Source organism: Struthio camelus, chromosome 14, assembly GCF_040807025.1.
Source record: "Struthio camelus isolate bStrCam1 chromosome 14, bStrCam1.hap1, whole genome shotgun sequence".
NCBI lineage: Eukaryota > Metazoa > Chordata > Aves > Struthioniformes > Struthionidae > Struthio > Struthio camelus.
In genome coordinates, this window is record NC_090955.1 from 7,051,365 (window position 1) to 7,072,179 (window position 20,815).

The 20,815-nt window shown below is 51.5% G+C and overlaps 1 protein-coding gene and 1 long non-coding RNA gene across 3 annotated transcripts in view; one reads left to right on the forward strand and one right to left on the reverse strand.

The window, feature by feature from the left end:
* LOC138060955 (uncharacterized) overlaps positions 1-3,401 on the reverse strand; it is a 34,827-nt gene extending 31,426 nt beyond the window's left edge. The window contains exon 1 of the long non-coding RNA XR_011134469.1: positions 3,292-3,401. This is a non-coding gene — a long non-coding RNA (uncharacterized lncRNA). The remainder of the gene's footprint in view (positions 1-3,291) is intronic.
* A 217-nt stretch (positions 3,402-3,618) lies between these two features.
* Positions 3,619-14,665, forward strand: GATA2 (GATA binding protein 2). Of its 2 annotated transcripts, none has more exons than XM_068907149.1 (5): positions 3,619-3,853; positions 4,522-5,121; positions 7,849-8,027; positions 11,021-11,146; positions 11,975-14,665. In XM_068907149.1, exons 1-5 carry the CDS (start codon positions 3,625-3,627, stop codon positions 12,272-12,274), a joined length of 1,434 nt encoding a protein of 477 aa, XP_068763250.1. In that variant the 5' UTR covers positions 3,619-3,624; the 3' UTR covers positions 12,275-14,665. The 2 variants fall into 2 exon arrangements, with proteins under 2 accessions (XP_068763250.1, XP_068763252.1); XM_068907151.1 differs by having other exon boundaries at positions 7,882-8,027.
* Positions 14,666-20,815: the final 6,150 nt, after the last annotated feature.

Below are 20,815 nucleotides of genomic sequence, written 5' to 3' on the forward strand. Positions count from 1 at the left end.
GGCGCCGGCAGCCTTCGGGCCGCTGCTAGAGCAAGGCGCTGGAGAGACCTACCTTCAAACGTCCGGGTTTATTTTATTCTCTCCCTTCTTTAAAAATAAAAATCCGTTCTGGGAGGTAGAGGGGTTTTTTTTGGGGGGGGGGGGTGCTGCATGTGGAAAGAAAATCGCTTCGGACGTGGAGAGAGAAGCCGGATTTTTAGATAGCTCGCTTGGTTTTCTCCCGGCTATTTAACTTTCCTTTTTCTTTTTTTTTTCTTTGTTTCCCTTTCCTCCTTGGCCCCTCCGGCCTGCTAAGGCGCCCCGGGCACACTCTGGCGAGGGGCAGGCAGCCTCTGCAGCGCGGGGGGCACTTGCCTTCCAGAGCCGCGTCCCCTCTCCCACCAAGCCCGGCCCAGTCCCTGTCCTCGGCCTGCCCGGGCCAACCACCTCGTCCCGGCAGAAGCCGGCTCCACCGCCCCTTCCGCGCCCGGGAGCCGACGGAGGAGCTGCCGCCCGGCCCGGTGCTTGCGACCCCCCCCCGGCGGCAGGAGGGGGCGAGGGGCGGCCCGGCCCCGTCGCCGCCGCGAGCCGTGGGCGTGGGGCCCCGTGGGAGCGGGGCAGCCCGCAGCGCCCCGGGTTTGGGGCGCACAAGACCCTCAGAGGAAGGGATGCGGGAAGCTCCCCCTTCCGCAGCCTCCGGCGCCCCCCAGGCGGGTCCCCCCGGGGGGCTGCGCTGTGGGTCCGTTCGGGGGGAGGGGGACAGCGGGTGGGGAGTGGGCAGCAATTAGGGAGGGAGCCCCGTGTCGCTCGGGCTAGACGGGCTCCGCAGCGAGGAAAGGGAGTTTTATTATTACTACCGTCATCATTATTATTATTATTGTTATTATTTCCAAAAAAAAAAAAAAAGTTCATTTCCTGGCGAATTTGGCAGTGGCGGGTGACGTCAGAGCCCCGGCGTCGTAGTGACTGGGGCCGCCGGGCCGGGGGAGGCCGGCTGCCGGCACCCCGCGCCCCGGCCCGCGGGCGGCCCTCGGGGCTCCGCCGCCGCCGCGGCCCCGCGCCCCCTCCAGCGGCCTCACGGCTGCAACGCTCCCCCCCCCTCTCCCGGCAGCCACCCCCCCCCGGCGGGCCCGGCACAGCCTTTCCGTCGTGGCCCGGACGGGCTCCAGCACCTCCTGCCCCGACCCCGCCGTCGGGGGTCCCTGCCCGGCGGCTGCCGGGCCGCTCTGCGCCCCCCCCCCCCCGCGCTTCTCCTGGGGGCTTGGGGCGCTCCCTTCGCCTCGCGTCCGCCTGGGGAACTGAGGGGTTGCAAGCGGCGTTTCCCTTCTTCTAGGAAACTAGAGGTTTAGGAATGGGAGAGGAGCGCCCGCTCGCTCTGGGGGTGTTTGTTTGTTCCTTTTCCTTCCTTCTTTTTTTTTTTTTCTCCCCCCCCTCAAATGCGGACGGGTTTATCGCCATTTTTGGGGGGTAAAGGAGAGCCCGACTCCGCGATCCCGACAGCATCCGAAACGTGCCCTTAAACTCCGCAGAAACTCCGCCTGTTGATTCGGCTTGCGCTGCTCCCTGACCCGCCGATCGGGCAGCCACACGGCCAAAAACATTCAAATATTTGCAAATATTAAAAAGGATTTTAACAAAACGGGGGCAGGAAAAAATAATAATAATAAGGCTGCGGCTCCGCAGCCCCGTCGGGGCAGGCTGCGGGCGCCCGGCCCCTGCCCTGGCCCGGCCCGGCCCGGCTCCCCGGGGCTTGCTGGGGGCGCCGGCAGCGAAGCCCCTGCCCGGGCCCGACCCGAGCGCAGCAAACCGGGCACGATCCGGCCGTGCCCAGACCGGCCTCGCCGGCCGAAACCCCCCCGCTCCCCCGGGGCCCGCGGCCCTGCTCGCTGCCTGCCGCCCGCAGGCTCTCCCAGGCCGGCTCGGAGCCCTCGCATTTATTTATTTTTTGCCGATTCAGACAGTTATTTCAAACTATCGTGACGGGAACGACCACGCTGCTGTTTGTTCCACTCCCGGCTCCGCGTGTTGCTTTCTCTGATTTTTTTTTTTTAATAATGTATTTAACACCCTTGCGCCGGTTTGGCCGTTCCCGCGGTCCCCCCCCCCCCGGCCCCCCCGGCCCCAGGGCAGCCCGGTGGCGGCGCCGGGAGCCAGGGCCGGCGGGAGCGCCGCAGCCCGGGCCGGAGCCGAGCGCCCCGACGGAGCCACCTCCCCGTCGCCGAGCCCTTTCCCGCAGCCCTGCCTCGCTGCACGCCCCGGCCCCCGCGGCTCTCTCTTCCCGCCCCCCCCGGTCCCTCCACCCCCCCCCCCTCGGGGCACCCCGCTGACTCCGCGGCCCCCCAGCGCCTCTCCCCGCCCCGGCGGGGCGTGCAGCGCCCGGGCAGGGAAAACCCCCGCGGCGCCGCCGGGCGAGGATGCTGCGGGCGGGGAAGGGGGGCGGAGGAGGGGGTCTGCGCCCCCCCCCCCGGCCGGCTCCGTTTGGGGCCGGGGGTGCGGTCGGGGGCGGTGTGGGGCGGCGGGATTGGCTGGCCCGGCCGCCGGCCCTGCGCGCCCCGGCCCGTCTGCGGCGCCGCGGCCAGCTGGCGCCAGCGCTCATATAGGATGCGCGGGGATGGGACCGAGCCGGCCAGAGCAGCGGGCTTTGCCATCTGAGTAACACCCTCCATCCAGCCCTTCTCTCCTCCTCCCTCCCTCGCTCTCTGTGGGTTTTTTTTTCTTTTTTTTTTCTTTTTCTTTTTCCCTCCTCTCTCTCCTCTCCTCTCCTTCTCTCTTTTTTCCCCTTTCTCCCCCCTCTTTGCGGCACTCGCATCCTCCGAGCCGGCTCCGTCCCCGCCCGCCCCGCCGAGGCAGCCTGCCTCCCGCGCCGGGTAAGTGTGGGGCGCGGGGGGGGGCGCCGCGCTGCTGCCACGGCGCGCTCGCTGCTTGCGCGAAAACACCCTTTCCTCCCCCCCCACCCACCCCTTTTCTCTTTTTCTCCCCTCCTTTTCCTTTTGTGTCTGCCGGAGTTCTTGCTATAAGTACGTTGTATTAGATCTGCCGTTCTTCCCCCCCCCCCCCTTTTAAAGCCAGCTGGAAAAACTCCTTTTGACGTTTGTAGCGAGAGGGGGGGGGGAAAGGAAGCTTTTTGCTCTTTTTTTTTTTTTTTTGGTAAAGAGTTTGAAATGGGATCTCTGTTTATTTTGTGGGGCAATGAGAAGGGAGGGCGCAAGGCGAGGACTTTGGGGGAGAGGATATTTTTGGAAGGGGGGAGGGGCTCCGTTTCCCCCTCCCCATTCATTTAGCGCTGGGAAAACAAGGCAGTTAGGAGCCAACCTGGTGGGCAGCGCATCTCCCCGGGCCTGGCGAGCTGCTAACCCGTCCTTGTCTCCCTACAGGTGCTGTCTGTCCCCGGCGCTTCCCAGGACCTGCCTCCACGACTTTCCTGTTGACAGAGGGGGACACATTTACCTCGGGGGCTGCTCCCCCCCCACCCATCCGAGGGCAAATTCGAGTCACCCGACTTTTTTTTGTTTTTTTTTTTAATTTTTTTTTTTTTGAACCGCACCCCACATCATACCCCCCGCCGCCGCCTGCCCCCGCAGCCCCCCGAGCCGGACCCCCGCCGAGCGCCGCGGGGGCGGGTGGCCGCGGACGGCCGAGGCCGCGATGGAGGTGGCCACGGACCAGCCCCGCTGGATGGCCCACCACGCCGTGCTCAACGGGCAGCACCCCGAGAGCCACCACCCCGGCCTGCCGCACAACTACATGGAACCGGCGCAGCTCCTACCTCCCGACGAAGTCGATGTCTTCTTCAATCACCTGGACTCCCAAGGCAACCCCTACTACGCCAACTCTGCCCATGCCCGGGCCAGGGTCTCCTACAGCCAAGCACACGGTAAAGCCGCCCCCTCTGCCCTGCTCTGCGCCCCTGTCCCTTCCCCACGCCGCTCCCCGCCTGCTCTGCCCGGGCTCTTCCGTGCGCCCGGCGGATGTCCTCTGCGGAGGCGACGAGTTTCACCCGGGGCCGCTTCGGTGGGTCGGGGCGGCGGGGGGGGGAAGGAGATCGAAGAAAACAGGATAGAAAGGGAAGCACGGGTGGATTTTAACCCTAAAGGTAACGCAGCGCTGGTGGAGGGGCGGCGGGGGGGGATGAGAGAGGAAGGGGAAATAGTGTGTGCACAGGCTAAAACTTCTCAGACACGGCCACTTCCCGGATGCAAAATACAAACCAGCTCAAATCGGCGAGGGATTTTATTTGAGGGTGTTTTTAGGAGTAGAAAGGGGTTTGCTGCTTATTTTGAGGAGCGGGGTGGGAGGAGAGGGGGTGCCTCTGCCCCCAGGTGTCTCCCCCCCCCCCCAATCTCTTGCTCTCAGAGCCTCTCCGGGTTGGTGGGTGTCCCCCTCGGAGGGGGCAGGGAGAAGGGGCTGTTGCACCAGTCTGGCCACTCTTCTCCGAGTTATGAAATCTCTGTCCATGGCCGGGCTGGGAGCTGGGGGACTTCGCAGAGCCGCTCCGGGCTGAGCTGCCCCGCGCTGATCCCAAACGCTCTTGTTTTCCTACAGCCCGCCTGACGGGGAGTCAAATGTGCCGGCCTCATCTGATCCACAGCCCCGGCATCCCTTGGCTGGACAGCAGCAAGGCGGCACTGTCTGCCCACCACCACAACCCCTGGACCGTCAACCCCTTCACCAAGACCCCCCTGCACCCCTCTGCAGCCGGAGCGCCCGGGGCCATCTCGGTGTACCCGGGCAGCAGCACGTCCAGCACCGCCTCTGTGTCTTCGCTCACGCCGGCCTCGCACTCGGGCTCCCACCTCTTCGGCTTCCCCCCCACCCCTCCCAAGGAAGTGTCCCCGGACCCCAACTCCACCAGCGCTGCCTCCCCGTCATCCTCCGCCGGGGCCCGGCAGGAGGACAAAGACAGCATCAAGTACCAAGTGTCGCTGTCGGAAGGGATGAAGATGGAGAGCGCCAGCCCGCTCCGCAGCAGCCTCGCCAGCATGGGGGCCCAGCCCTCCACCCACCACCCCATCCCCACCTACCCTTCCTACGTGCCGGCCGCCCACGACTACAGCAGCAGCCTCTTCCACCCCGGCAGCTTCCTGGGGGGCCCCGCGTCCAGCTTCACCCCCAAGCCGCGAAGCAAGGCCAGATCCTGTTCAGGTAAGTGCTGCACCCCTTGGCCTGCCCCATCACCTGGCGGGTGCATCCCCGGGGTGGAGGGGCCGAGGTCGGGGCCCTTCTGCGGGGTGCTGTGTGGGGGCGTGCGTGTTGCAGTTGGCTTTGCTTGCTCTTTGGGGGTGAGGTTGAAGGCAGCTGTGGGGCTGGGTGGTGGTTTCGGCTCTGTTTGGGACAGAAGGGCAGGTGACTGCTCGGTCCCACTTTTCTGGCTTTTTAAAGTAGGAAAGGGGGGCTCGCACCAAGCTTCTGTGGGTGCCAAAATGTCCAGAGCGGCTGCTGAGCCCCAGGGCACTGACCCCCGGCTGCTCAGCTGGGGCCGAGGGACACAGGAACCCGGGCAGAGAGAGCTGGCAGATCTGAGCTGTACAAAGAGGGGTTTATCCGAGAAAAATGTTTCGCTCGGAGAAAAAGCACTCCCTGGCCGGCTTCAGCCACCCGAGGTGCTCAGGCCCGATCTTGCCCACCCGCAGATCCCATGTGGGGAGTTTCTAGCCATAGATTTTTTTTTTTCCCCTCTCTCAAAAATTTTAGCCTCTCTTCATTAATAAGAACGAAGGCCCCAGCCCAGGATGAAAGCGAAACTTCCCCGGCCGGTCCACTTCAAATCGCAGAGGGCCTTATTTCCTTTACATTTTACAGGAGCAAAAGTTCAAATATAGTTTACATACCAGTGCGAAAGACTAAGGTGCCCAGTCATTGCTAACTTATTCCAACACGAACTAGAAAAGACTCCTTTTTTTCCTGAACCAGACACATCTCTGCTTGCTAACAACTGACTGCAGATTTCCCCCCTGTTCATAACCCTTCCTTGTGTTTCTTCCTAAAAGTGCAGTCCTAAATCAGCAAATTATGTGATTGCTGAAGTTTTGATCTCGCTCTGAAATCACACCAGCTGTACAACTAGACCGATGAATTAAGACAATTTGTGTAATTCTATGAGCCTTCCTGGTTTAACATCCTCAGCAGTGGAAGGAAATGAAATACTGCATATAGGGACTGAGTTTAGAGCACCTTTTAAAAATAAAATGGCTATATATGCTCGTGTGTGTATATTTTTATATATCAGTGCACATATAAGCTTATGGATACACCACACGCATTTATTTTTAAAGCAGACAGTAATTTAGAAATGCGATCTCTTTTATGAGTTTTGCAACAAAAATATCAGATATTTTACAACCTCATCAGCTCTGTTTCAAATGGCTCCTCTGAGGGGAAAAACACATTCTCCCTCTTCCTATTATTTAAATGCAGTCGCTATTATGTAGACGTATTTTTTTAATATATGCAGCAAATATGTAAAGGCGATTAGTAGCCTGAGCCCACTGATTTTGGAAACAGATTCGAGAGCCAGGTCTCTGAGAATAAATGGATCTCGAATGGCTTTTTTATTTCTGTCCTGTAGTTGCCAGTGATTTTATTAGATTGGGGAAGTAAGGGGCTTTTTTGTTTTGTTTTATGCTTTTTTTTTTTGCTGTAAGGGAGCCCCCTGTGCAAGGAACTGGGGAAAGTTCGTGACCACTCAGTGTTTTTGTAGGAAAACTAAGACTCACGACACGATGACTCCTGCAGCTTCCTGCCCTAGGAGGGACAAAAGCTACAAATGCAGCGCCGCAGAGCTCCCCTCATTTTTCACTGTAGACTGTGTTGTTTAAAAGCCACCCACTCCCTAGATTAAAGGAGACGCAAGCCCCGCTGAACTCGCCATGGCCTGCTTCAGTTATTAGCAAAAAAGAATTTCCTCTGCAGTTAAATACTGTAGGATTTGCATAAACTATATTAAGAGAGATTTCTATATTAAGCAGACCTGCCCTCGAACCATCAGAGGCAAATGAACTTTTAGCAGAAAGCTTTCTGAGGCAGAAATAGATATCTAGGAGTTACATGCTGGGTTTTAATAGGGCCATTCCACATGTGCTGTGCTTCCCATGTCTACTACTAAAACTAATAATGAAACAGTAATAAGGTAAACTGCTCCCTACCAAATCCAAACCGTATTGTTCAAAAATCACAGAAAGAGAAAAGAACTCAAAGCCTGTTTTTTACAGTGATTTCCAGAGTGCTTGCTGAAACTGAACTGTCTTACAGATCAGCGTTTACAGCAGTTTTATGCCTTTAGAACAAAATTCATAACTGAGCCTTTGGCATTCTGTCTCGACTCCCAGTCTGCTCAGCTTTACTTTCTTATCCGGTAGCGCTTGCAACAAAAAAGAAAGCCCAGAACGGGAGATCTTTTTGCTTAGATTTAGTTCTAGAAAACCTTTTTCTTTTTTTCTTTCTTTCTTTTCTTTTTTTTTTTTTTTTTACATTCGGTGCGTTTTCAGGTGTGTGTGTTTGTGTGTGTGTGCTTGCACGTGCACGTGTGTATTTGTGGCAGGAGAACGCACAATCCAACCCTCGGAGTGCAACAGAGATGGGAGGGGAGCGGTGCCCAGCGCAGATTAAGGGAGTTCTCGTTACTGAAACGATAACTTTCAGCTGACACAATAAGAGTGTCACTCTTTCTCACCTTGCCGAGAGAGCTGCCTTTTGCCGATCATGACATAAAATACTCGCTGGAGCCTGGGCGTTCTCGAAACACCAAGATCCTTGCTGCATGTGCTGTAGATGTCACTGCTGTCTGATTGTGCTTGAATTAACACACTGTTTTGACTTCTGGAAAATGCCTAAAGGACAATGCAAAAAGCTTTTGTGAATTTGTTTTTAAAGAAAGAAATCCGGTTTCTTCGTGTTTCCATTTAGAAGGCAGAGAGTGTGTGAACTGTGGAGCAACTGCTACCCCTCTCTGGAGAAGAGACGGCACCGGGCATTACCTGTGTAACGCCTGCGGGCTCTACCACAAAATGAATGGTCAAAACCGACCTCTCATTAAACCTAAACGAAGGCTGGTAGGTGTCTCCGTCTCTGCTGGGTTGGGGGATAAATGAAGCAAAGGGGACCACACGCAGGCAGAAGTATAACGTGTCTCACCTTCGCAGCCGCGGCGCGGAGCGGGGACGCGCTGCCCGGGGGAGGCTGTCGCGCGGAGGTCACTGCCGTGCCCGGGGGCAGCTCTCCCGCGCGCGGTCGCCCCGCCGGCAAGCGTGCCGCCGTGCCGAGCCGCTGCGCCGGCGGGAGTCCGTGCCGCGTATCGCGTATCCGTCTCCCCGTTTATCCTCAGATGACAGCTTTTAATTTAATTCCTCGTTCATTTGGCCTCTCGGGACGTTTTGGGAGCCCGCTGGTACTGAAAGGGTTAGGAGTGTGAATGTCCTCCACCGTGTGCTAAAAAAAAAAAAAGTTCCAGCTCTAAAAAGCAAAACAAATCAGATGAGTCAAAGCTACTGCTCCCTACTTAATAATTATTTGTATAAAAGCCATGAAGTAATTTTCACTCTTATATTCTCTGGCAATATTAATATTGGTTCCCTCCCCAGACAATCCCCTACTGTTTTAAAAAAAAATCCTATTATTTTTCCATGGAGTCACCTATACTTTGTATTTTCATTTGAGTGATTTAAAAAAAATGTCCTTTCTAAGCTCCTGGTAGTAGTTTCCTATCCGGATATCTGTACGTTAAAGATAAGGAAACTTTGTGTATCTGTTTCCTGACTCTAAAAGCTTTAGAGAGTTTCTATAGGCAAGCCTTGCCAGTCATGCTTGCTGTTTTGAAATTTCTAATACACTCTACTCCACAAATAATGCGTAAAATGCTAAGAATAATAAATATATTTTTTGGAGCTTTGTGATTTATGGTACCTAAATCTCTTGGCCTTTCGTGGGCACGTTTAAGTGAGGCTGGGAGCGCAGCGGAGAGCAGAAATTTGGCGTTACTGCTCTACTGCTGGGATGGGATACAGAAGATTTCTGTCCTGAGTCAGAATTTCAACTATGCAAGCTTCTTAATGACTTGCCTTCTAAAGTGACTGACATATAGAAAAATGTTAAGACAACAGTGTAACATTATCGTCTCTCAGGCTCAAGTGCTTTCCAGTCTGAATGGGACAGGCCATAGAGTTAAGCAGCATAGTTGAATATCACTAAGCCATCTCAAATATGCAAACAGAGGTCTCCACCTTCCAGTGTGTTGGGAGACTGTTATACTTAGCTTGCTGCGAGGGATTTGGGGGAACTAGGGAGGTTTGCTTCCAGTTTAGTTGTTGTTTTTAAATGTTTTTTTTTTTAAATTGATTTCCGGCTTTGTTTATTGCCCCTTTTTTCCACTGTAGTTGGCTTGTTTGTAGGGGAGAGGAGATGGTCATCTTTGGGAATTCGTTCATCTGACAAGCCATAGGAAAGCGATCAGATCAATAATGTCCGTGTTTGGAGGTCTGGCACTAACTGTGTTGGGGTGGCACGAGTGTACTTACAGTAGGGGGGACCCCTGCCTTCTACCTTTGGCCTGTTCTCACAGGCGAGTAAGGGACCGAAAATATATGAGTCTCCAAGGGCCAGGTTCTCACCTGAAGCTGCTGAGCTGTCCATCAGCTTTGGGACAGTTATAGGGCCGTGGTGTAAATCAGGAGCAAGAGAGAACAGAAGCCGGCGCTCGTCTTTGCCGAGCGGGGTCAGCGTGCGCTTCGAGCCGCGCCAGCTCCCCAGCGGAGCCGGCCGGCCGGGACGCGCACAAAGTTCTCCTTTGGGAAAGCCGCTGCCTCGCCGCTCTGCTGTCGGCCAGCTCCCCGAGATGCCCCGCGCATTCGCGTCAGCCTCGCTGGCCCTTCACCCTATGGCTCTCTTGTGGCTAATCGCAAAAATACCCAGGGAGCAAGGCCCCGGGGAAATTAATGCAATTGATATGCATCGGAAAGTAAATTGTGCTAATTTAAGAAAAGAAAATATTTAGTCCTCCGCATTCATCCAATTGCACAGATCGGACTGTATTCTGACCACTTCCAGAGGCACGGCTAAAGCTTCCTAGTGAGAAATTCCTTCCCAAAATATGGGCTGCAATCAGTTCATCTTCAGCACTTCCAACAGTATCACCCTTGCACAAGGAACTGTTGCAAGAGCCGCTAGACAAAGGCCGCTGCCTGCTGTTCTACTTTTCCTATTCTGGTTTTGGGGGGTAGGTGAATGTTTTGGGTATTTTTTCCTTCCCCCCCATCCCCCACCTCCAATTCAGCAGAACAATGTGAATTAGAAAGGTCTTTTTTTTTTTTTTTTTAAAGATGGTTGTTTGAGGGCTTGTCAGCCAAGGAACTGAGTAAGAACTGAGTAGGGACAGAGGCGGCAGACGGGTCAGCAGAATCATTGCTGCAAGGCATGAAATTTGGTTTGCTAAATATTTAAAGAAAGTTGGAGCCGGTTTTGTTTTCTCCCTTTCACTTGTAAATGGAAACTGAATTTTCAGTGATGGCTCTGATAAATACTGCACCCAGTTAAGCAATGCAGTTGGTTTTCTTTTGTAGCTATCTTTAAAGGGCCAGAGTAGGGGTGAAAAATCACATTCTTTAAGATCATTCCCTCTTTTTAAACCCAATCCCAACACTGGAATAAACTAAGTAGGTATTGGGGGGGAAAAAAAAAAAGCAAATGTCTTCTCACGACGCTTTCTAGGGTCCTGCAAAGGGAAGACTCGCACGAGTCAGATGTCCTTCCCCCCGCCAAATTTTTGTGTTTGGAGAGTTAAAAAGAGCTGCATTGTTTCCCTCCCTACTTCCCCGGCGCACATGGTGCCAGGGGGCTTGGAGCTGCAGTCAGCATAGGAGAATACTTGCATTTAAACAAAAACCCAACGGCAACAAAATGTAAAACTGATAGGCGCTTTCCTTCAGCCTTGATGCTCTGTAAAATCTTGGGATTAGTTCTACCCAACCTCAATGCTGAGCCCAACCTGACCTTTCCTCTGATCTCCCTCCTCCTGCCAGTACGTTATTAATTTTCTTTTTCTTTTGGTTAGTCAGCGGCTAGGAGAGCAGGGACTTGTTGTGCCAACTGTCAGACAACCACCACGACCTTATGGCGACGTAATGCAAACGGGGACCCAGTTTGCAATGCCTGCGGACTCTACTATAAATTGCACAATGTGAGTATTTGCTCGTCTCATGTGTCGCTGCTTGCCTAGCTGCGATTGATGTCTTAACTGCATGGTGTACACTAGGCTTTTATTGGTTTCAGGGTTTTGGTTGTTGTTTTATTCCTTCCCCCGTCTCTAAGGTTCCCCTGGGAAGTGACAGCCATTCTTTGTAGGCATAGTGATGCTAAGTTCAGTGACATTACAATGTATTAGCTTGGCTTCTAACGCTTGGGCAAATCAAGCAAAATAGAGTTACAACACTTGGTTTTAACTAAGCACGTTTTGTGTGCGGTTGCCCTCCAGAAACATAGAGGCCGTTTGAAATGCGCTCTGTGCAAAAATTAATCCCAATAGGGCATCTTCGTGTTGATTTTCTTAAGAAACAATTATATCTAAGGCTTTTTTAAAATTTTTAAAAAGAAATTAAACCTAAGCAGGAATCACTTGACATATGGGAACGTTATTTAAACTGTAAGGAACAGAGGTTACTGGTACAAGATTGCTCTTCTCTTAGGAGTGAATTTGGGTCAACGTGTGCCTCCTAGTTTGATCTCTTCTATTAGGAAATGAATGAGGACTGGGGGTAAGCCTACGGGAAAGAGAGTCCTCAGCTGCCAAATTCAGTTCAATTTGTTTTTCATGTCTAGGGGTTGTTTTGTGTGTGTGGTTTTATTAAACAAATCAATATAAACAAGTTCTGCAGAGCGAAACACCATTTTTTTTGGCCAGAAAAAGGTCTCCATCCAGGAAAAACACATGGGGGCTGTCCAAATATTTTCATTTTTGCACAATAAGGTCATTTTGTCTGCATGAGCCTGATTTTCTCATTTCTTGCAGGTGAACAGGCCTCTGACCATGAAAAAGGAAGGAATTCAGACCAGGAATAGGAAAATGTCCAACAAATCAAAGAAAAGCAAGAAAGGCTCCGAGTGCTTTGAGGAACTGTCCAAGTGCATGCAGGAGAAATCGTCTCCCTTCAGCGCTGCTGCCCTTGCTAGTCACATGGCGCCCATGGGGCATTTGCCACCTTTCAGCCACTCTGGACACATCCTACCAACACCTACCCCCATCCACCCATCTTCCAGCATCTCATTCGGACATCCACACCCATCCAGCATGGTTACAGCCATGGGATAAAACCCGATGACCGAGAGAACCACCCAGAGATTAAGACCTTGGGGCTTTGCCTAAGACAACACCAAGTAAGAAAAGGTTCTGCCAAGAGGAGAACGTAGGGATGGCAAAAGGAGATCTCTGCTCCCATGTGGTTTAACTCTTAATGCTGGACTAAAACCTTGCAAACGATGGGTCTTCTGCAGAAACGCATAGTGGTGCCTGTAATGCACTTTGCCCCCTCAGGTATAAGGAAAAAGAAGAACTCGCCTGTTCGATGAGAAATGGTCCAGCAGAAAGCAAAAGGTGGCAGAAGCTGAAGGAAGAGGCTGGAACTGGCTTTTCTTTCTCTCTTTGGTATTACTGTGAATATTGTAAAGAGATACTAGCAGCCTCCCAGGATGGAATCGGCTCACTGGAAGCCACACATGCTGGATTTCTATCGTGGACTTTGTCTGGGGAGGGGAAAAAAAAGAAAAAAGGACATCTTTATAAAAACTTAATTTTTAATATGAAATCAGACACAAAGTCATATTTATTTTGCTCATGTTTTCCACAAAACGCCTCAACCCCTCTGATTGCATGTTTTTGTGCTGTTGTTTGGAATCGCCACCCTGCAAGAAAACCTGGCTTCATAACAAGGGGAGGGGGGGACTGGATTAACTTCATCTGTCTTTCATACCAAAGTATCTGCTAGGAAGGGGAGAAGGAGAGAGAGAGAAAAAAAAAGAAATAAAGCAAAAATTTAGGTGTAATGCGGGATTTTAATGTGCCCAAGATGGTGATTACTTTGACGCAATTTCTTCGTTCTTTTCCCTAACATGAAAGATTTATTAAAAAAAAAACAGTCCCCCCTCCCAAATGCCCTATTGTTCCTCAGAACAGACAGCTAGATCGGACAAACTGTTGGGAAGAGACTCGTGGGAAGGCAATCCTGCACTAGCGAGGGGCGAGATACCGGCATTCACCAGTCTGCGTCGCAGCTAACTTCTAGCGCAGCAGAAACCATCGCAGGGCATAAAAACATCCAGCGCGCAGACTTTGGAGGTTGAAGCATTTTGTTCTGTTGTGTTGGCAGCTGTCGCTTAAAAAAAAAAAAAAAAAAGCAGCTTAGCTGCTTGGGTAAACTTACGGCAGTGTGGCCACCACGTCCCCACGCAGCCAGCCCGCGCGTGTGCTGTCTCAGGCGGCCAGGCCCCGGTGGACTTCACAGGGAGGAAGGGCAGAAACGAGGCTGAGATCACTGGAGAGGGGAAAGGGAGAGACAATCAGTTTGAGCTTCACACATCCGTCAAATCCCAGACGCAGCGACAGCTGATGAGACGAGGGAAAGCACCGTTCTTAGGGGAACGTCCGTTTTCCGTAGCGCGTTTTATAGGAAAAAAAAAAAAAACCAACAAAAAAAAAAAGGAGAGAGAGGGAAAAAAAGAAATCCCCCGTTATTAAACCATATTGTACGTAAACGACCGAAAACAAAGCTATTGCCAATGTGAAGTGTATTCTATTGATTGTTATGATCTGATGCCTCTCGTGAACACAAGCTCCACTATAACATACAATGTACATATTTAGCTATACTTCTGATGAAAATGCCCCAATGAGCAGAGGGGTTTGATAATGTAAACCACGTAAGCTTAACTCTGTGACAAGCTTCTTATTTTATTTTTTTTTAACTTTTTAACTTTTTTTGTTGTTGGGGTTACTCTTTTTTTTTTTTTTTTTGGATCAAGCCAATTGTATCTTTACTGCAAAAGAAGTCCTGCTTTAAAGAAAAAAAAAACACAACGAAACAAATAACAGTGGATGTACATTTTGTTTTTTTCTAAATATCTAATTCAAATATTTGATAATGAACTAAGGACCAAGCAGCCACGGAATATCCTGCTTTCCTCCTTTTTCTGGTCTGCGTAGGCATATAGGTGCACTTTGTAAAGAAGTGGAAATAAACGGGAAACAAAATTGGTTGGGAGAAATCATAAGAATTTTTAATCTACTGAGGTAAAAAATTGGGTCCTTTTTACTTTTTACCTTTACAATGGTACAGTTGTACGTTATTTGTACCCGACTCAAATTTCTGTAGGATTGGGGCAGGGGGCGGGGAAGGGATGTGGGTGGAAGACAGGGATTACTGATACAGTTGACAAAGTGCAATATATTGTCAGTCACTGCAGCATAGACAACGGCAGTCGAGATTTAAATTATTTTGTACTTGTATCAGCATAAAAAAATTCTGCAGTATTTTCTGTTTTTAATTTTTTTTTATTTTGCTTATTTTTGGATTAGTGAACTAAGTTATTGTTAATTATGTACAACATGTTTATATATTGTCTGTAAAAAGTGTATGCTTTCCTCATATTCCTTCAAGGTGAATATTGCTAAGAATAATAAAATACCTTTTTTTTTTTTTTTTTTGTGAAAGTACCTGTGCCCAGCTTCATGTCACAAAGGCCGCTTTTAACAGGGAGAAAGGAAAAATTACCGTCGTCGTTGTTGCCGGCAGAATTATTAGCGTCAACTTTATGCGGCGCGGGCTGTTGATATTTCAAAAACCTGCTAGGGTAGGACGAAAAAGCGCTCGGTGAATGATTTAGTAGCAAACGCTCAGGTACAAAAGCACATTCTCCAGTGTTGTTTTGGGGCAGCGAGGTCACGCAGTTAAGCGCGATAAAAGTTTCTAAACCGGTTTAAAAAAAAAGTCTCCGGGCAGCGGCCGCGTTGCGGATGACGAACTGCAGGTTTCGCTGCCTTTTCTTTTTTTTTTTTTCAAGCGTTTGGGGGAATATTTTTCGAGTTTAAAAAAAAAAAAAAAAAGCTTTAAAAGCGCCGCAAAAGGGCTAACGGGGCACCGCCGAGGAGCCAGCGACCCGCTCGGCACGCCTGGCGGCGCGGAGGGCGCGAGGGGCCGGTCCGCGCGGGCCCCGGGGACCCGGGGCGAGGGGCAGGCGCCGACGGGGAAGAAGGCTGCGTTTTTCCCGGGCAGCTCTCCCACGGCTGAACCTCGGCGGCTGCTTTGGCCGGGCGGCTGAGCGTGCCCCGCGCCAGGAACTCGCGGGGGGCCCTGCAAAGAGAAGCCAAGGCTCGCAAAGGGCCCCCGCCGAGCGCCGTGCGAGGGGGAGCACCGCTGCTGCTACAGCAATATTATCATGAAAAGTGCTAACGAGCTTTGGGTTTCCTCCTCTGACCCCCGCGGGGAGCTGCGTCTCACTTCTGTGGAAGCCCGCTGGGGGAATAACCCCTTGCTCTTTAAGCAAAAAAAAATAAAAATAAAATAACGCGAGTTCCTTTTTCAGCGTGCGTGAGCGCACACTCCAGCCCCTTCTGTCGCTGCGTCTCCCGGCCCGCGCACCCAGCCTTGCGGCGCGCCGCGCTCACCAGCCGCAGCCGCGCTCGACCTGCCCGAGGACGAGGCCTTCCCGCGTCGTTGCGCGCTCGCTCGGCGAGGCTTTAGCGCGAGAAACCCGTTCCAGGAAAGCGGTCCTACGGCAGCGACCCCGGTTACGCTTGCGGCGCGAGCTCCGTTTCGAAACGAACACGCTCGTCTTCAGCCCCCTTCAAACCAGGGTTATAACCCGACTCCGCCACCCTCCTTCCATCTTTGACCGCCCGAGACGGCCACTGGAGGAGAGAACGGGAGAAGTAGGAACGCGGCTTTTAAATAATTCAGACTAACCAAGCTATGTGCTTTGGTTGCACGTTATGCGCCCTTAGGGGCTCTCGGCGCTGATCAGGGCTTACCCTGCAGGCGTTTCACCGGGTCGGCGCGAGCCGCTGGCAGGAGCGGGGCCGTAACCCCGCGGCGTGGCCGGGGTGCTGCGGCACCGGGCTCTTCGGCGGTTCCTGCGACACGGCTCACAAATAATCCTGTGTTTGGCAGGTGGCACTAATCTGTGAAAGATCAGCCCATCTCCCTGCAACGTGTGTATCGTGTTTGTCTCCAGACATTTTGCATAGCGGAAGAAAAACAAACAGCAGGGAATGGAAATGGAGCAAGTGTGTAAAGTTCAATACAAAGTGTAAGCGCGGAGCAGATACCGAGGCACCAAATTGGGATTTACGGTCCTTTCACTACCACCAAACACTGGGGGACAGGCTTTTTGCGAGGGGGGGAACCCTGACATTACTTGCCTTTGGTTCCCGTTGTCGGGATTATTGTTTTAAGCCGTGCTTAATTGTCATGTCTCCACGGCCACATCAAAAGCCAAGAAGATTAGGTTACAGGGAGTGTTTGATGTCAAAATACAAAATAAATAAAAGGAAAGCTGAAAAGGTAGCCTATTTTCCATGATGTCTAGCGAGGTTTTTGCCTGAAACATCTTTTCTTTTTTGATTTGCAAAGATTGCACTTTCAGAGACAACATTTCGTTTACTTACTCCCAAATGACTCCGTTGCTTTCCTGCAACAGCTCAAAAGGGTTAATATCCCCTCTTTGATGGCAAACATGGTATAATTAACGCAAACTTCTTAAGTATCCTGGTGACCTGTAGATGGCCACATGAGAATTTTGTTATTTACTGACTTGCCAAACGTTTATTGCTTATAGCAGGACAAGTGGGAAGCAGGCATTAATTTTGATGCCGTTATCTGTGATTGCGTGTAAAGTTCATAGTGGAGAGAGCCTATATGTCAATCGCAATTAAACATTTCCCAATTCTTTTTTAATAGCTTTCACGTTGGGGGAAGGAGTTGGGCTGGCAGCCTTGCAAAATGAAATGCTGCCCATCTGCAGAGCAGGCATGACACCGCCAGACGCAGGACAACTTCCCCTTACCTGCAGGCTGGGAAAGAAAACAGTCTGGCGCCACGGAGCATTTGATCCTTGCCTTCTCCACAGAGACAGTCAAATCAGTACCAAGTGGGGCAGGACACGGGGAGATTGGTGGTGTGCCATCTCTCTCTGGAAACCAGCCTGAACACCACCAAAAATGAAGCCGAAAGTGGCTATCAGGTGAATATGTTCATCTATCACCAACCTGGCCGGGATTAGAAGGCATGACCTAGAAGTAAAACGCTTTGTTTAGCCCAACTCCCTGGGCCATCTGGTCCTCACAAGTAAACATTTCTAAGTGAGATTAAGTGACTGTTCTTTAAGCATGGTGATATGAGTGCAAACCAGGCTGCTCTGGATCTAACAGATCAAACCCTCAGCATCAGGGCAGCCGGCTGGTGCTGATTCAGAAACACCATTTGCTTGAACAGCTTTGGGTGCAATTCCCCTTGGCGTCGGCTTTGCAGTCGATCCTGAGTCAGTCTGCTGTGTCCCTGACAGATCCGGAGCCGGCCCTAAACCTGGCACTCTGACTGCACAGAGGGGCAGCGGGGAGGTCTAGGTCCCCATCAGTGGAAACTCATGGAAAACACCGCAGTAAGAATTACGTCGCCTATGCAGTAAGAACTACGTTGCATTTCTGAGCACCAAAAACTCTGCTGGGCAAAACAAAGCCGGGGGTAGGAGATACAGCAGAAAAAGCAGTCAGCAGGTAGTAACACAATGGAGAACTAACCCCTCCTTCAGGGAAAGGCCTCTACATACCACTGAGGGAGGGAACTGCTACTGTTTGGTCTATAAAAACTGAATCAGGGTAGTATAATGTTAACCCAGCCTACGCAGCAATGCCAGGGAGAAAAGAGCTACCTGCCTATTTTTCTGTATGGTTCTGCACGCTAGGCTGCAGCCAGCTAACTGGAGGAAAGTTAACTCTGGCTCAGGAGGGTCAAGAACAGGTTCAAACCATTTGGATTTGGGTCTATCAATGCCAGGGGGTGCATGTGGACTCTTGTTTCTGCTGAACACTTCAAAGTCTTCCCCTCTGCTTTAATTTTCCTCTGGATTTTGAGTCTGCTCCTGCCTGCTCTGCATCAGGCAGAGAGGCCACAGCCGATTCCTTTCCCTGGGATACGAGAGCTGGAGAAAAGCATTAGATTGCTGTTTTCGTTGTGGCTCTTTATCTCTGGCCCTTTCATTCATCTTCCATCTGCCCATGGTGGCATTTTGCTCCCTTTTCCAGCAGGCTGTTCTGCTGGAAGTGATTTCAGGGTGTCCCTGGAAATCCCTATAGGATTTCGCTGTAAAAATCAAATTTGTCTACCATCTCCCACTGCGCTTCAGTCCGTCCTCTAATCTTTTTTCATCGGCCTTCATAAAGATTGAAAGTAAAACCACTCCGTTTTGAAAGTCAATCTTTTGGACGAGAGCTAGATGAACAGAAAAGAGCAGACCAAAACCATTCACGTAAACCCTGCACCCACAAGCACTCCTGTCTATTGTGGCTGTGCGCTATTTTTCTCTATCCCAACATAAATCCCGCCAGCACAGGGAAGATGTTTTTCATGACAAAACACATCTCAGGAGAAAGACCACTGTCTCACTAGTGTTAGGACTTATCCCAGTCCTTCCCGCGTTCACTTTCTGACTGCAAGCAAAGTCACGGCACTCTCTGCCTTAGTTTCCCCTTTGCAAAACAGGCGTAAAGAAGACATGACCTGCCCTCTCAGCTACGCGCGAGTGCTGACTTGCTCCAGCCTAGCAGACTTCTGGGCAAGCTGGGACAGACGTCGGTGTATGGCATGCACTGATAGGCACCGGCAAAGGGCAAAGCACTCTCCTCTCCGGCTCAGAGGCTCCTCCCCGCCTTCGCTGCAGAGCTGTTGCACTGCCGTTAGCCTCTCCGTACAGCTGGCTGTGGCAAAAATGACACATTGGAGAAATTAGTCATTGGAGTGTATCGCCCGGCTGCTCCCAACTGCTACACACACGCACAACCTCACACACGCACGCACTGATTTCAGGCCCAGCCCGCTGTGAAGCAGCCCTTTCTCTATCTCCCATGCTGTCAGCCCCCTGACCTTCCTTTCACATGCTCTAATGGTCAGTAGAAAACGGCGAACCAACATAGGCGCAGTATTAAACAGGAGCTAATTTATCTCCAGGCCTTTCCCCTCCTCCCCCCCCGCCTCGCGCTCCCGCGACTTAACGTTTAAACCAGCTGAAGTTTACGACAAATCAAAGCCTCCCTATAGGCCCAGATTGTCTAAATACGGAAAACAGGAAGTGAGTAACCTTCGACGGGAAATCGTTCATCCGATGGAGGCCAAGACCCAAGGCCTGGCGCTTTTCAGTCCTGCCCTTGCAAAGGCAGACACGGCCTTTCGCGGGAGGGAGTGGTTTGGCGAAACTTGTGCTTCTCTTGTGGTCAAGTTGCGGCCGCGCCGAGAAAGGGGACGGTGTTTGTGCCTGTGCAGTGCAGTAGACGGGCAGCTGGGGAGGGGGGTGTTTTTTAAGAAGGTTGGAATGAGGAAGGGATGGAGACGAACCAAGAGGAGGAAAAGGGGAAAAAGATGTGTGAATCCAAACTAGAGCTGCCTCTTGCTTCCTACGAAGGTGAAGAAGGCAAAAGCGCTTCGCAAACTGCACTGGGCTGTTTCCAGCGCAGAAAGGCGGGAAGAGATTTTGTGCAACAGCCTCCTCGGTGATGAAAGGGAGAATGCTTCATTTCTTAGGCAGAGAGAATAATAATTTATTTTTGTAGAGTGGCTTGCTTGCTTTTCCCCCCAGGAAAGATCCCAAATTATTTTACCGGCTGTTTATCTAAGGCTTATATCATTCTCTCCTGAAATGCAACCATTACTGGGGTGGAACCTAGCAGCTGTTTAACAACTCAAAACAATGCCTCTTTTTCACAGAGGTCATATTAAGATCCTCTGTATCTGAAAGTGAACTTCTTGTTACATGCCCGAGTCAATGGAATTGAAGCTCTCCTCAGGTTTACGCTTCTGCCAGAATCACAGAAACCCCAAAGAAACCAGGATGCGCACACACAAGCATCCCAGCTGTGCCCGAGTCCTTCCACGCCAGCTCTGCACAGGGCTAACGAACAATACCCCACAAAGTGGCCCCTGGGCCATGCATGGATAACTTTCTTCTCACACCCTTGGAGCCTGCATCTATGCTCATTTGCCAGTTTTGCTTTGGGCAGATCATGGGATAAACACCAACAGCCAGGCCATATGGTCTCTGATTTGAGAAACGGAAAGAGAAAAAGATAGCATGGTCTGATTTAAAGTTTGGCACCACTGCGGAGGAGATCTGGGTTCGTTTGTCCAGTCCTGGTTCCTTGCCCTGCGGCTGAGCGCGCTACAGGGTGTTCCTTGGGCAGAGTACACACAGCAGGACAGACATTCTCCAGAGGACATCCACGCAGAAGGCACAGCTGGAATGGAGACACCTGACCAAGCCGCTACATCTGCAAACACCAGCCTCAAGAGAAACCTACAGAAACGGGTTTCCGGGGGCAGTTGCTTGGTATTTTGAGCAGGGCAAGTTAGAGATGAAGCTTCTAGTCAGATCTCTTTGCAGGTGCAGATCCATAGCAGCATTTCAAATACTGCTGTGAATTTACCTTTTAAAAATTGTATTTTAAATATTGTTTTTAGGTAGAACGATTTTTCCTCTTGCTTCTACAATCTTTTTGTGCACTGATTTCCCCAGATTTCCCATGGTTTATGTGGGAGAGTAAAATCGGACTCGTGGCATTTGCTTCACAGAGATTTTTTTCTCATGCACAAAG

Bases quoted from the DNA above. Each gene is read 5' to 3' on its own strand.
- GATA2 (XM_068907149.1), top strand. From the start codon at position 3,625: ATGGAGGTGGCCACGGACCAGCCCCGCTGGATGGCCCACCACGCCGTG. The intron at 8,028-11,020 runs GTAGGTGTCTCC...TCTTTTGGTTAG, and splicing joins TTAAACCTAAACGAAGGCTG to TCAGCGGCTAGGAGAGCAGG. The intron at 11,147-11,974 runs GTGAGTATTTGC...CATTTCTTGCAG, and splicing joins TCTACTATAAATTGCACAAT to GTGAACAGGCCTCTGACCAT.